This window comes from Bicyclus anynana, chromosome 10 (genome assembly GCF_947172395.1).
Source record: "Bicyclus anynana chromosome 10, ilBicAnyn1.1, whole genome shotgun sequence".
Lineage (NCBI taxonomy): Eukaryota > Metazoa > Arthropoda > Insecta > Lepidoptera > Nymphalidae > Bicyclus > Bicyclus anynana.
This window is the reverse complement of record NC_069092.1, coordinates 7599247-7614933: the sequence shown is the minus strand read 5'-3', so window position 1 is coordinate 7614933 and position 15687 is coordinate 7599247. Positions and strand designations below refer to the sequence as shown.

The 15687-nt window shown below is 35.0% G+C and overlaps 1 protein-coding gene across 4 annotated transcripts in view; it reads right to left on the bottom strand.

Annotated features, from left to right (window-relative positions):
- LOC112043623 (lachesin) overlaps nt 1–15687 on the bottom strand; it is a 40339-nt gene that overhangs the window by 10102 nt on the left and 14550 nt on the right. For all 4 annotated transcript variants that reach the window (XM_024079124.2, XM_024079122.2, XM_024079123.2 and 1 more), the window contains 5 exons: nt 11922–12025; nt 10608–10815; nt 4668–4823; nt 3172–3300; nt 1790–1927 (listed from right to left, as the gene is read on the bottom strand). In XM_024079124.2, the coding sequence (XP_023934892.2) occupies nt 1790–1927; nt 3172–3300; nt 4668–4823; nt 10608–10815; nt 11922–12025 (735 nt within the window). The remainder of the gene's footprint in view (nt 1–1789; nt 1928–3171; nt 3301–4667; nt 4824–10607; nt 10816–11921; nt 12026–15687) is intronic.

Here is a 15687-nt window from a genome sequence, read left to right as displayed (position 1 = left end):
ACACACACACACACACACACACACTAACACACACACACATACACATGTTTTTATTAGTTTTATTTTTACAAACTATGATTAATTTAAAAAATTGTATTACTGCTTGTTATGGAAGAGCGGAGTCTTCTGTCACAGGAGTTTACAACTCTTAAAAGAAGACTCTAGCCTTTTATTATTTGTTACTTATTAATGTTACTGAAATAAACTATTTTTTTTTTTTATTTATCAGAACTCCATCACAATGAGTTGTACTACTTCTAATAAAACTAACAAGAAATTAGACTCTTCAAGCAGTGGAATAATTTCTATCATTGTATAGTATAAGTACATGTATATAACGTTGTCCCTTACTAAAGGAATAAAACCATTATTATATTTCCATTTCACAGCGTTTCTCCGCCCGACTGAATGGCTACAATGTCGCTTCTTCCACTTCCAACACGAACTATTTTCATTATCAGCCCATAAATCAATGATGAATCGTGGTATTATATTTGACAGAGACACATGTTATTTAAGCCGACATGATGAATGTATTGTGGCAGTACTATTGTTCCGATAACAAGTTGAGATTTAAATGTACGTGTATTTATATGATGTTCGTAGCTGGTATGATCGATTGCAGTTGTAGTTTGAGGCTGATTACTATTCATTGGGTTTTGAAATAATATTGGCAAATATATTTCGAATAAGGTAATTTTAATGATATTATAACTTGAACATGAATTTATCATTTACTTGTAAATGATTCAACATGAAAACTATTTGAATTTAGCTATGTTTGTGTTTATTAAATATTTAACTACTGAATATAAATGGTACTAACACAAGAATATAAGTATTATGTATAGTTATGGTATCTACGTAAGCCCCTGTTAAATTTACCTTGCGGAGATTCCTACAGCAGTGTCCTTATAATATTATGCAGTGGTACGTATCGTACCATTTTATAAGGCTGAAAGTTTGTATGCTTTTTTTGCATCACTTGGGCAAATAATGTTCCATTTTCACTCTGCGTATATTTAGGGAAAAGCATGACTGAGCCCACGACAGCGCTTCAGAATGTTATTTGCGTTTATAAGCAAAAGTTTCGGTAAAATAAATGAGGTGTAGATTTTAAACAGAAAGCTGGATAAAGCCATGTGTTTTCTAGCCCCAACCACGTAATCTTCATCTATATTACTAACATTTTACGCATGGGAAGGGTGGAAAAATGACCTGTTTTCTGAATATTATGGGTGTTGAAGTTTTGTAGGATAGGTAGTTAATAAGTGGGAAAGAATAAAAACATTAACAATATGAATTTTGGGAACGTCAATAACTTCATCCGCGTGAAATTCAGTTTTTTTTAAATCTCCGTGAGAAGCATTGAGTTATCTGAAATAAAAAGTAGTTTACGTATCCAAGGTTTAATGACCATTCAATTTCAGCCAAATCTATCCAGTAGTTTTTGTGTGAATGAGTAACATACATCCATGAATACAAATCTGTCTATAATATCAAAAAGAATAACTGTTTTTTATCAAGTGCTTATACATAATACTAAAACAGAAAAAACCTTGTTTACAATTTTGTATTTTTGCCTGTCTGTTGTCCGGGGTAATCTTTGGAACTACTGAACCAAGTTTATTGGGAATTTAATTGAAAGATATAGGAGGTCATTGAGCAAGCATGGTCAATAGCATGTGGTAAACTAAATTTCACGCAGATGAAGTCGCAGACGTCCGCTAGTGTTTTTGACATGACAACCTTTATTATATGGAATGTAATATATTCAAATAAATCTCACCGGAAATGATCATGTCCCCGCGGTCCGTGGTCCAGTAGTTGATAGACGAAGGATACGCTTCCGTGTGACACTCCAGAGTCACATCTTGTCCGACGTAGGCGCCTTCCAGCTGATTGGGTATCGACAGCATTGGGGGAACTGTGACAAAATGTTCAAAAGAGTTTTGATATGTATCAATGTTTGATTATATCAGACTGGTAGTTATCCAAATCTGATATACCTCTGTAAGTAGCCAATATGCAAGTCAATGTACAAAAAGTTTTACACGCGCTTGTGTTATACATTCAAAATTCGGGGCATGCAACTTTTCAGTTATGTGTATTTTAAGAAATTCAATATCACGTATCTCAAACGGTGTGGGAAAAACATTGTGAGGAAATTTGCATTTGGCCAGGGTGGTAGGCTAAGGCCTAAACCCTGTCATTCTGAGAGGAGAGTCGTGCTCAACAGTGAGCCGAATATAGGTTGTTAATGATGATGATGATGATGATGATGGTGATGATGATGATGAGGATGATGATGATGATGATAATGATTTTAATAGATATTTTAGTGGAGATATGCAAAATAAATCAATTATTTCCTATTAGTTATAGTTCATAGAAATGTATGAAATGTAGTTAGTTTTATAGCAAATCCTTAACCTTGTTCTCTGTTAGGTAGGTAACTCTTTAGTGGAAAAGCAAGTTTATGCGGCAAAATACAATGTAAGAGATTGTTCCGCTTCCTGGTTATGAAAGTCTATTATTATGGTAATAATAGAGATTATAGTTCGAATACAGATATCTGTTATTACCATACCAGGTTCTTGATCCATAATAATATATTATAAGGAACCATGGGAACTTTAAATTAACTCTGCGTATCAGTGAGATTCGAGCTCAGCAGTGAGCCGAATATGGGTTAATAATGATGATGATGATGATGATGATGATGATGATGATGATGCTGATGATGATCAGTAGATAAGTAGCAAATATTTATATTTTAATTATTGTATGATTTTATTTTTTGATTTGGTACTACTCCAATACGTAGTAATATTAGTTAACAAAATAACAATATAAAGCTGAATTAACTAAAGTTATATTAAAATAGGGTAAATATAAAACTGCTTTGGCGATGAAGGTTTAATTTAATCAAAATACGTTTAGTACTTTCTGCGAAAAATACATTTAAGACATTAGGTATATAGACCATGGTGCGTACCTGGTATTTATAGCACGTACACAAGTTCCTACTAATTTATTTCAAATCAATCAATATCTGAGGTATAATGTAAGGACAACAAAAGAAAAGTCTAGTCGTACTATATGAACGCGTAGTTCCAAGAATGTGATAGAGAAGTATGAGGTTGACGTACCTATAGGTAACATACTTACATTGTACCATAAGCATTATTCGTTTGCTTATCGATGGAGGCACTCCGTTAGACGCAATGCATAAGTACGCCCCCATGTGTAGTCGGGACACTTTTGATATGGTAAGCGTTTCCCCATCCACCACGTTTACTGGTAATAAAAAAAATTATAACATTAAACGATGTACATGATAGATGGTCTATAACACTCAATATGTAACTCGATATGAAGACCTGGTTTCAAGAAAGCTTTTCGTTCAAGAAAGTTTTTTTAGTAAAATTCCCGAAGTTGCGAAAACGATAGAAGAAGAAAGAAGTATATGGCATACTGAGGTTTTCTTTCTTCTAAGAAATTTTCAGTTGAATTCTCAGGCCGGAGTTAGGAAGTTTGTGGTCACCGCTGTGCCTCGGAGAGCATCTTAAGCCATCAGTTCCGGTTATTATCATTAATATCAGATAGTGGTAGATAAAGATAAAAATAAATCATCACCCTGGGCCCGTCAGCCTACATTAGTATCCAACTATGGAGTTTGAATCATAGTAGCTTTAGGAAGTAGGTGATAAAGATCCAAGCCCTTAATCGTCCAAGTATAAGCCGTATTTATATTTTCTTATAGAAATATGAGAAATGTAGGCCCCATTCATCAGACATGACTTCATGACAACCCTTTGATAAACGCGTTAAATACTTCAAGGGGTTGCCATCAAGCAAGGTGACAAAAGCTTGTATCTTTAATGAACTGAAGAAGATCTGGTCTCACATACCATCAAATCTTGGCAAACTTTAGAGACTATGCTAGTTTCCCGGTCGATCGTAAATAAATGTTGTAAGTCATACATTGCAGTATTGTATAGGTTACATTATATCGAAGTTAAGTGTATACGCTTCTATGAACGATGTGCAAAACAACAAGGTCACGGTCGATTTCGCTGATAGAGGTCGGACTGGCGACATCGTAAGTTTCCGTGAAAATTGCGGAAGCATTTTACTTATTTCTATGCGTAGCACGTACGGACACAATCAATAGTAAGTATAGTATAGATTTGGATACCAAATACCAAATATCTATTCTATACTATTACAAGAACGACTTTTGTTTTTCTTCTCCTCGTAGTCATAGGCGTTTTAGTCACTGAAATATCGTATTAGTATTACTCTGATATCAATCAATAACTAGGTATATAATGCTTTTCGAAAAACTTTAACTTTCTTACTATTAAATACAATATGAAACATTATTCATGAGTATTACTCATTATACCATTTCGGGCCCTTTGTCATGAGCGTGTTCAAGCAAAAATTAAAAAAAACAAGCTCAAGCCTAAGAGCGCTGTGCCGTATGAATTCGAAACAACAATCACGTAAGGCCAAGATGTGGTTTAATATAGTGTCTAATATGATGAATAACGCTCACAATAGCTACTTTCATACAACCTACAAATCAGCAAAATCAATTTCGATCGACTGACACGAAAGTGGGGCGTTTAATATTTAAAACAATAATTGAGTACACTTACCCGATTCTCCATTATAATTAAAGTCTTGGGCGTCCTCCCTCCTCCACATAACGTACGGCTCGGGGTACCCCGACGCGCGACACACCAAGGTCACGTCGCTGGCTTCCCTCACCACCATATCCGTCGATGTCATGTTGTCGATGATCGATGGGGGAACTGGACATGTCGATAAGTAATTACGGTGTTTGCTTCGAATTACTATAATACTTTTGTTGTAATGTACTAAGAGACTGCATTAGCCAGACATACCTTTTAATGATTTTTTTGTTAGCTTATACTCCTACTATCAACGATATTTCATACTAAAAATATGTTATTGGAGTTTACTACTTAATAATCGATTTTTCATATAAATAGCCCCCGATATGAAAAAAAATGGGCAGTAAAATTCGAAGAACGAATGACAGCGTTACGTTTTTTGTGCGCAACCTATTCTAACCTTTCACTATAAAACGCTAGCCGCGGCCTGCTGCTCCTTGTTTTCACTTTCAGGCGCTAGTATTGAGACGTACATAGTGTATGCTGCGGGGTAACACACCTATTTAGACAGTCGATCTGAAAGAGTAAACTTCATTCGTGCGTCGGAGCTGACACACACTTTTTTATTTTATTTTTCATTTATTTACTTAATATTCTACAAAATACATATTTAAATTAAGCCTAACCATGATGCAACACAAACCACAGTTGGTTTTACTGTGCACTGGTTATTATTACTCATAATATTAAAAAAAAAAATAACAAACGTTACGTGTCCATAAAATCACCGCAAAAAGTGTTCTGCAGTTAGCTACTTTACACATACACAATTTTGTGTTTAATACCATTATTTATTTATGTTTACAGATTTTACAGTTCCTGAACCTACAACTCGCAATTGTGTACGATATTTTGGTATTATGTTTTTAAATAACTTTCGTTGTTTACTATGAGGCTCAATTAAATTAAGACAATTAGCCGCCTTTGTTCGTCTCAGTTTTGAAGAGCTAGTACCGTATACGGTATACGGTATATACGGTATATACGGTGTATACGGTAGCCTGTTATAGAGTTTGGCCTGTAGTGGCTTTGCTAGGTAGCGTAGATTTCGATGGTCTAGACCTTCAACCGTTCATGTTTAAAGCGTTTTTTTTAAATATTTTCCTCGTCATAATTGAGAAACCAAGTCATCATCTTGAGGAATCATTTCTCCAGTCGCCAGTCATTTAGCTTCACGGAAACGTCTTGAAAAACACCTTTACTTACTACTTAAGGGTTTCTAGCGAAGGGTTGACACAAAGCGTTTGGAGATATGATACCTCATGATATCCCGTTGAAAATATCTAAACATTATACTGTACACTTAGATAATTGAGGAATGAAACCTTAAGCCATCATGGACCAATCTCCCCAATTAGTTACCGTAATTGCACTTGCTTATGATAGGAGCATAGGCTAACAAACTTTTAGCGGTCTTAAAATAAAGTAGGTCTGGCTACTACGGACTCTCCTTCTATAATAACGTGATATTTATCGAACTGTGTAATACTACGAGGCGATAAGTTTAACAAAATGTAGTTTTGTACTTCCTACTCATGTTTCTTTATGGTCTAAGATCCGGCATTAGAAGTATATCTAATAATAATATTCTACTGTTATTTATTAGTGATAAGAAATAAATGATATATTCAGAGATTATAAATGATATATTCATTACAAATAGGATGCCCAGTTAAATTTTAGTCAGACACATTATTCCATCTCAAATCTAGGAAACCATGAACTAGATCAAAGGCAACATTATACAGTTAAATTAAGCATAAAATAAGCTTTCATTTCACATATTAGACGACTAATTAACTGATGGGAGTGTTTTTTAAATACCATTACTCAATTGTTTATATCTGGCAACTCCACAGATGCAGTGAATGCAGCAACACTTACGTTTTCAATTATGTTGGGTGTATTCTTTTAACCAGGATACGATTTTTTAAATTAATCTTTTAAATCTTTTAAAAATCTCGATGGGTGGGTATATAGGTTGGCATATGAATGGGTATATGAGAATAATTAATCTTTCTTAGAAATTCGTTGAGACATTCTGGGTCTATAAATTGTGTAAGTACTCTAGTGTAGGTATACCTACCTATACCAACATTTTTTACAATATCAGATTTAGGTTTTTGACATGTTGTACATTAATTATATGAACTTGTAATGTGTCGTTGATTCAATAATAATTTTAAAGAAAAATTAATTTGATTTTCAATTTAGCCTATTTAGTACTACTTTAATAATCTCATCAAAGATTAATGAGCATACAGAACGCAAACGCTATTAACATGACCTGCTTTTCCATTGATTTGTCTGGAAAGGCATAAAAAGTATGACTTATTATGGTAAGCATAAAGTAAATTGGCGTAAAGTCTCCTTCAATGGAGTCTGCACAAAGATAAAGGTACCTACTTGTCTTCTAAAGATCTTTGCATTCTATGACCCATTTCTGATTTAAAAATATATTATTTTAACATTTACCAGTAACAGAAGTATTAAATCTGAAAACGGAACTTTAAAAATGACAAAAATGCTCGGAGGCAATCGGATCTTTCACGTTTCCACAAAAGGCAGAAATGTGTGCAGTTTGTTGGTATTTAACAGATATTTTTTAAAATAACTACACAGTCGAATGTCTTTTCATTTTTTTAAAGTAGATTCTTCATTCCAAACCAAGTCACTACAAATAAACATTATTATGGTTAGATTAAACGAATTTAAACTTGAACTAATTATTTTATTTGTATCTAGCTTTAAATTTTTTATTTAGTACTATCAATGATTGTAATTTCCATTTCAATAAATTAAGTTCGGAAGGAAGTCTTTTGGCGTCAGGTTCATTGTTCTTTGAAGTTAAAATGAATCCTTCTAAATTGAAATGAAAAGTTTGAGATTCACAGACTATACTTTAACATTCAAATCAGGGTTTAACTTACTTTGCGGACTTGGGGTAATAAAAATATTTTATTACTTTTAAAAACGGAGTTCTGAAGCTCTTCAATTGTTTTAAATAGATAACTGTAGTCTACGTGGTTGTAGAGTTATTGACGCGCATGAAATTACTATTCATGAGTTTATTCTTTAACCCCCGATGCAAAAAGAGGGGTGCCAAAAGTTTGATGTATCTGTCTGTCTGTGTGTGGCACCAAAGCTCCCGAAGAAATTAAGCGATTTTAATTTCGTTTTTTTTTGCATTTTAAGTGACTTATGTGCGAGTGTTCTTAGACATGTTAGATGGAAATCAATTAAGCAGTTAAAATGTTGTGAGCGGTGAATTGGGGAAGAATAACCGAATATCTGCAAATATATTCGAGTGGAGTCTCAAATAAAAACACGCTGAAAGAGAATGTTGATGACTTGGTCGAGAGTGTAATTAATATCTAATTTCATGATCCTCGAGGGTTTGTCAAAATTTTAAATTAATTATTTGATTTTTGCTATCTTTTAGTTATCAGTTAGTCTCTTGCTATGTCTGTTTATATTTTTGTCTTGTTGTGGGCTAGTTCTGATACTGATTAGTTAGCGCGTTATCAAATGAGCTATGAAACCATCGTCGTCGTCGTCGTTATCAACCCATATTCGGCTCACTGCTGAGCTCCAGTCTCCTCTCAGAATGAGAGGGGTTAGGCCAATAGTCCACCACGCTGGCCCAACGCGGATTGGCAGACTTCACACACGCAGAGAATTAAGAAATTCTCTGGTATGCAGGTTTCCTCACGATGTTTTCCTTCATCGATTGAGACACGTGATATTTATTTATTATAATTTCTTAAAATGCACACAACTGAAAAGTTGGAGGTGCATGCCCCGGACCGGATTCGAACCCACACCCTCCGAAATCGGAGGCAGAGGTCATATCCACTGGGCTATCACGGCTCACATGAAACCATGGTAAATTATAATTAAAATTAAGACAGAATATAGACATAGGGAAATGATTGAAGGCCTGATGATAATAGTACTGGAAGTATGGTATAGTATAGTGTTATAGGTGTTTTTTTCTACACACAACGGCCAACATCTAGGCCAAGGGAAAAGGCCCATAAAAAGGAAAGGAAGACGATGGATAACAATTACGAGTATAAATATAATTTATGCCAACACTGTAGTTGATTCTATAAATTATTCAAGACAAATTTTTGACCTTAAACATTTAATGTAACGACTTAAACAATGCAAATTGAGTAACGTTTAACTTCTTCATCATATCAGCTAATGGACGTCCACTGCAGGACATAGGCCTTTTGTAAGGACTTCCAAACATCACGATACTGAGCCACCTGCATCCAGCGAATCCCTGCGACTCGCTTGATGTCGTCAGTCCACCTGGTGGGGGGTCGGCCAACACTGCGCTTACTAGTGCGGGGTCGCCATTCCAGCACTTTGGGACCCCAACGTCCATCGGCTCTTCGAACTTTGTGCCCCGCCCATTGCCACTTCAGCTTCGCAACTCGTTGAGCTATGTCGGTGACTTTGGTTCTTCTGCGGATCTCCTCATTTCTGATTCGATCACGCAAAGATACTCCTAACATAACTTCTTAGAGGCACTTTAATACAACTTCAAAGCTCATGTACAACATTCAAGGCATAATTAGAATAAAAATTAAAACTTGTTGACTAACTGTTGTTCCGCGACAAGTTCAGTCTAGACTTGCATATTATCAAAGTGTTAAGTAGGTTAATGCAGGTGGGTGCTTTCACGCCGTTAATTAAATTATGTACGAGTAATTATAGATGCCAATATGCTGTGTCAATTTGTTTTCTATAAAGAGGAAAACGTTGTTTATAAATGTATTAGTATTAACAGCTGTAATAAGAAATAAACCAACAATATAATGTAGATTAAAATATAAAAATATTTGGTGTTTTGTATTTTTTATGTGCCTACTGTGTTTGTGAGCTTATAAATAAAATTTAAAGTAAACTTTTTAATACTTAATTTGACAAATTAAATAAATAAAAATAGTATTAGATGAAGTACAATAGTTATGATGTTAGAAGTACAATAATGTTGTTAAATGGAGAACTATTAGTCTATGTTATATAATTAGTCTATTATCCAATCAAAAGGTCTTAAGATCAGAGTTCGTTGAAATACAAAAGGTTATTGGGGTCAATCTTTCAAGAAATTCTCAAGATAAAGAGCACACTGGAGTAGAAAAGTTTATCCGACAGACGTTCTTTTGAAACCAACCGCCTTCTATAAAAACTGTTTTCATAAAAAATATAAGACTAGATAGATCTGATTAACAGCACTGAATAGCTCGAGAGCCGTGATAGCCTAGTGGATATGACCTCTGCTTCCGATGAGGGTGTGGGTTTGATTCCTTTCTGTGGCATGCACCTCCATATTTTCAGTTGTGTGCATTTTAAGAATTTAAATATCACGTGTCTCAAACGGTGCAGGAAAACATCGTGAGGAAACTTGCATACCAGAGAATTTTTGTCATTCTCTACGTGTGTGAAGTCTGCCAATCCGCATTGGGCCAGCGTGGTGGACTATTGGCCTAACCCCTCTCATTTTGAGAGGAGACTCGAGCTCAACAATGAGCCGAATATGGATTGATAATGATAATAATGAACAGCACTGCTTTTCATGAGTGAAACTTAATAATAATATCTATTTACATTACCTTTCAATAAAATTCATTGGATGGTTTTAGAGATAAGAAAGACGTGCATTTTATATACTATAAACTAAAATTACAAGGCAGTCAAGAGTTGTATGTTTGTTTGTTTCGAATAGGCTCCGAAACTTCAGGACCGATTTTAAGACAGACTTTCACAGATAGAAAGCTACATTATCAGTGAGTAACATAGGCTATATTATATCCCTGTATTTCCACGGCGATGGGAACCACGCGGGGTTCTGCTAGTATCTAAGTAGGTAATAAGAGTGATACAAACCTACTACTTGTAGATATCCTTTCCTGAACCGCATCGGGTCGGTGTTGACCTGACACATGTACCAGCCTCTGTCAATCTCTTCGACGTTCTTGATGTGAAGGTACCACGAGCGGTGGTCGTTGTACGACAGGCTGATGCGAGGGTTCTGGGTTATTATGTTGTGGTGGATGCTGAGGATGGTTTGGGTGTCCATACGAACCCAGGCGACCTGGTAAACAAACAAGATACAACATTTTTTAGAGACTGAATTAGTATATTATCATCATCATCATATCAGTCAATGGACGTTCGCTGCAAGACATAGGCCTTTTGTAGGAACTTCCAAACATCACGATCCTGAGCTGCCTACGTCCAGCCAATCCCTGCTACTCGCTTGATGTCGTCAGTCTACCTACAGGGAGGTCGACCAACACTGCGCTTTCTAGAGCGGGGTTGCCATTCCAGCACCTTGAGACCCCAACGTCCATCAGCTCTTCGAATTATGTGCCCTTAGTAAATGTTTTTCAGATAAAGATACGAAGATTACTTACCTGGAAAACACAACTACAACTATTGTAAAATTTTGTTTCTCATATTTTTCCATTCAGTTCTTTTGTGTGCGTGTGAAAATTTTAAAATTCCTTTTAACAATGTTGAATACATACTCGTGATGTTGAATTGAATTTATTACGTGTCCTGCATGGTGGAGTTATGTAGAAGTCTGCGTGTACTACTAGAAATATCAAAACGAAGCATACTCGCTAAGTAATGAAGGTATGCGGTTGAGAAATGTTAATATTTATGTCATAATAGTACAACCATTTCTGCAGAAGTATGTTCATGGTAGTTTAATTAAAAATATGAATTTAAAAGTTCGTAAAACAGTCTATAGCAACTCAAGAACCTCACTGTTTCATGCAGTAGAGTCTACAAGTCTAAAGTCGGTGTAACAAAAATAATATTTAAAAAAAACAAGTTCAGAATTGGGATATAGGATACGTTACGTTACGCATACTGTAAATCGTACTACATATATTGAGCGATGTCTAATGACCATTACAGAGTCACAACTAAACAAAAGCTTCATAGTTATAGGCCTGACATCAATGCCGAGGGGTATTGGGTTCGATCCATCTTGTTTGGGCTCTCAAATGTCCCGCAGCGGGGGTTGATTATTTTTTTATAAATTGTTAATAGTGTTTTGTATTTTATTTTTATATTAACATTGTTAAAAATTTTAAAAACAGTACTAGTAAATAAATGAGAGTATAAAAAAATAATAAACCATCGTATAATAAAATCTAACATTATAATATGTTTCACAAAAGTGATTACCTTAAATCCTCGTAAGTTATCAACCACGCACGCCAGCAATGCGTCTTTGCCAACAGTGACTGTGACATTAGGTATTGGCTCAGCAAACCTCGGATACATAGATTCTGAAAGAGAAACATTCATTACAGTGCCGACATTGACTACGTACAGAAGACTTATATGTTTACTTATAATAAAACTTCCATAAAATACATTGATAAGATGGGCCCAGCACGAAATGGTCTGAGTCAGCATTTGTTCACGTTAATTAAGCGAACGCGAGCGTGGCGTCAATTATGAAATTTTATATCCACCCTTTTAAGAGGAAATTTTTACCTGCCTTGGTTAATTGATTGTCTAGAAATTAATGATGTCAGGTAGACGTTTATTCACTTAACTTCGTTTTGTGACTGTTTACTAAAGAAAATACCAAAGTAAGGAAAGTGTACTAAAACAAACGACTGTGCAATATAATAGGAAGTATATTATAATACTTAAGTCCCTACCTGATTTAATAAATACACGTATCGACGAATAATTCGTACTGATATAAAATTTCGATTCAAAATTTGTATAAACAATTTTGAATAACAGTGTAATTGTTAGAAGTGAGTTTAGACTGTCAATTTACAGTATCTACTGAAAAGAGCCAGAAATAAACTCAATAGTTGCTCTTTCACAAAATCATAATTTACAATAAATTTTCATTCAAAAATTGTTGTTACTTCTCGTATAATAAAGATATTCGGATTGTCTGTCAGCTCAAAATAAAACTCATCAATTGTAATCGTTGTAGTCTCAGCTATATAAAAATGTGTTTTAATTTAGCACGATATTACTTGGCAGATTAATATTTCTTAGACAATTTTAATATGAATTTCGGAGAATACGAGTAGTTTATTTCTGTTCTAACATGATGTCGATTGTTAACATTTTTTTTCAATTTATCTGGAGAGTAATATTTTGTTTTACGAGGACTACGTTGGTATAGATATGTTGATAGATAAAACCCATAAAACCACGAGTATAATACAATATTTGCCATAATAAGCTATGATGAAGTTGAACAAACTCGGAAATTAAAAAAGTTAATGTAGATTTGTGTTACACTGAATAATTGTCCAATAAAAATACGCCATAAGCCATTGCCATTGCTAAGCCATTGAGAACGCTCAATTCAAAGGCTTATTTTTATTGGTCGATTATTCAGTTCATAGATTACTAAACTATTCAGCCGGTGTAAAATGCATATTACCAAGTAGGGGCACTTTAAAATTTCCATTTAATAACTAATAAACGTAGTAAAACCGAGTGGAAATTTCGTATTTATATTATAATAAATAGTACCAATATTGACCTACTTTACCTGTCCTATACATTAGACAATGGCCTAAATGTAATCGCGTTTATAGCCACTCTACACTAAGATACGAGGTGCCTTAATAATTCAATTCAGACAATAACAGAGCAACCCACTTTTATGTTCGCTTAAAGCTGAGAAATTCAGATTCTTTATTTAATATAGTAGTAGTGGAGGTAATAGTAAAACGTGCCGCAATTCCAAATCACGTAGGTATTGCACTCGCGTCCGCCCGTGTCGTGTTCACAGGTTTAAGGACATGACGATCGCTGGGAGCCGGCGTGTCTGCCGCGCCGAGGGGTGCATGATTTATGTTCACAGCGCCACGACAAATGGCGGTTTGTCGTTCGTATCACTCTTTCTCTCGCGCTGCCAAAATAATGTATCGCACCCCTTAAAAAACCTTCCCGAATTTAAGTGTCGGTAAACAAGGCTTTAAAGATAAAATCGCTCCGCAAATAAATCACGATTGCGTTATTTATACAAATTATATTTTTTTAACGAAACGTTTAATATAATTTATAGCAGACTTTTTGAACTAATATTATAATTAATGTATTTTCATTCCATAAATGTGAATGGTAAGAATAATGTTCTTAAATAAACCATTCATAGTTGAAGAATGTTTTGAATTTAATTCTTTCATCATCAACATTATCGTCATGATCAGCATCATCATCTATCTTATCCATTAAAGTGTATCAGCACAATATGTCATCCTACACCATTCAACTGTGTCATACTTCTCCTCATCACATCCTTTTACACATGTATCGGCACACACTCCATCTCTTTTTTGGCCTTTCTCTCCTCCTGTGACCTTCCACATGCAATGTTAACATTCTCCTTGTATAACTTTCATTACTCCGTTGGTTCCTTCTCAAAGTTATAGTCCCACTTTTAAACAACTCGGCTTTGTTTGATCAATACTAGTGACAAGGACGCCTTCTTTTTATTATACACAGACAGCATATAAGTTTCTATAAATTTTAGATATTTAGCTTTATGTTCCTGTTATTTTACTTACAATTTAAGAGACATCATGATATTGATTGATCATCATGATCATGACGTTGAAAGCGAAGATTTGTAAAAAGTATCTACAATATTATTATAATCTGTAAAAAAATTGCAGATACGACAAAAGTAAAAAAAAGCATTGTGTTAAGAGAGAGTTAGGGTAGGGTAAATAAAAAAGGAAAGAGATTTTTCGGAATTTGTCGCTTATCCATTGGGCCCCCCGAGCTAATTTTGATACAGGGCCCCATTTGATAACATGATCTGAGGCACGCTACGCCACTGGTACGTATTGCAATTCTACGAAACTGTAGATTAGAAGTTCCACCATTTCCTGGGACCGTAGACCTGAGTTATACTGTTTTTGTAATTATACGTATACATAATGATAATAAATACATTCCCGAATTAAAGGGTCTTGGCAAACAGACAGACAGACGAACAACAAAATGACTTTATATGGGTTCCATTTTTTCCTATTGAACCCTAAAAATTGGTATACAAACATTACATTTATATAGTAAAACATTACATTTAAATTACAAATATTTACATTTATATAATAAAGTAGTAGAAGAGTTGAGTAAATTGCAGCTTACGAGTAAAGCTTTCAGAGAGGTTTCCTTGGTTTTCACGAAATTCTATAATCTTTAAAATTTGTTTCATAAATTACATTTCAAATCGCCGGACAAAATTGAAACACCTTTTTATTGTACCTATGATAAAATAATATTGGCTAATTGCATATATTTTTTTTTTTTTTATTGAGAAAGAATACAATAGGGAACCTAAGCTAACTTATCCTAATAACTATACAAATCAAGCCCACGTGGAATGGTGGCAAGAATACTGGCTGCATTTCCGCGCTGGACAGCCAGGCTGATCCTTTGGGCAAAAAATGAGCCAGCCCTTCTGTCACCGGTCGAGGCAACAAGCCGCAGTGAAATGGTACGGAAAAATTTTTTGGCACTGCGACTCCATGACCCAAGGTTCTCCACGGCAAAAGGTACAAATATGTAACTCTCTGTCAGAGAGGCATACTTGAGCCACTTACCGGTTTCAGCTTTTTCTGCTGCGGCTCCCGGTCTTGATTCTGTCTCCCTGATATGACACGGTGCTAATGTGTCGACGCATGTAGCGTCCCACATTAGAGCCCGCCCCATTTCCCAGGGAACCAGCGTCAATCCAAATAAATAATTAATAAAGATAATTTAAAATTATCTTTATTAAAGTCAACAATTTTTTTTTATCCTTTACAAGTTAGCCCTTGACTACGATCTCACCTGATTGTAAGTGATGACGCAGTCTAAGATGGAAGCGGCCTAACTTTTTAGGAGGAGGATGAAAATCTACACCTCTTCCGGTTTCTAAACGACATCGTAGCGGAACGCTAAATCGCTTGGCGGTACG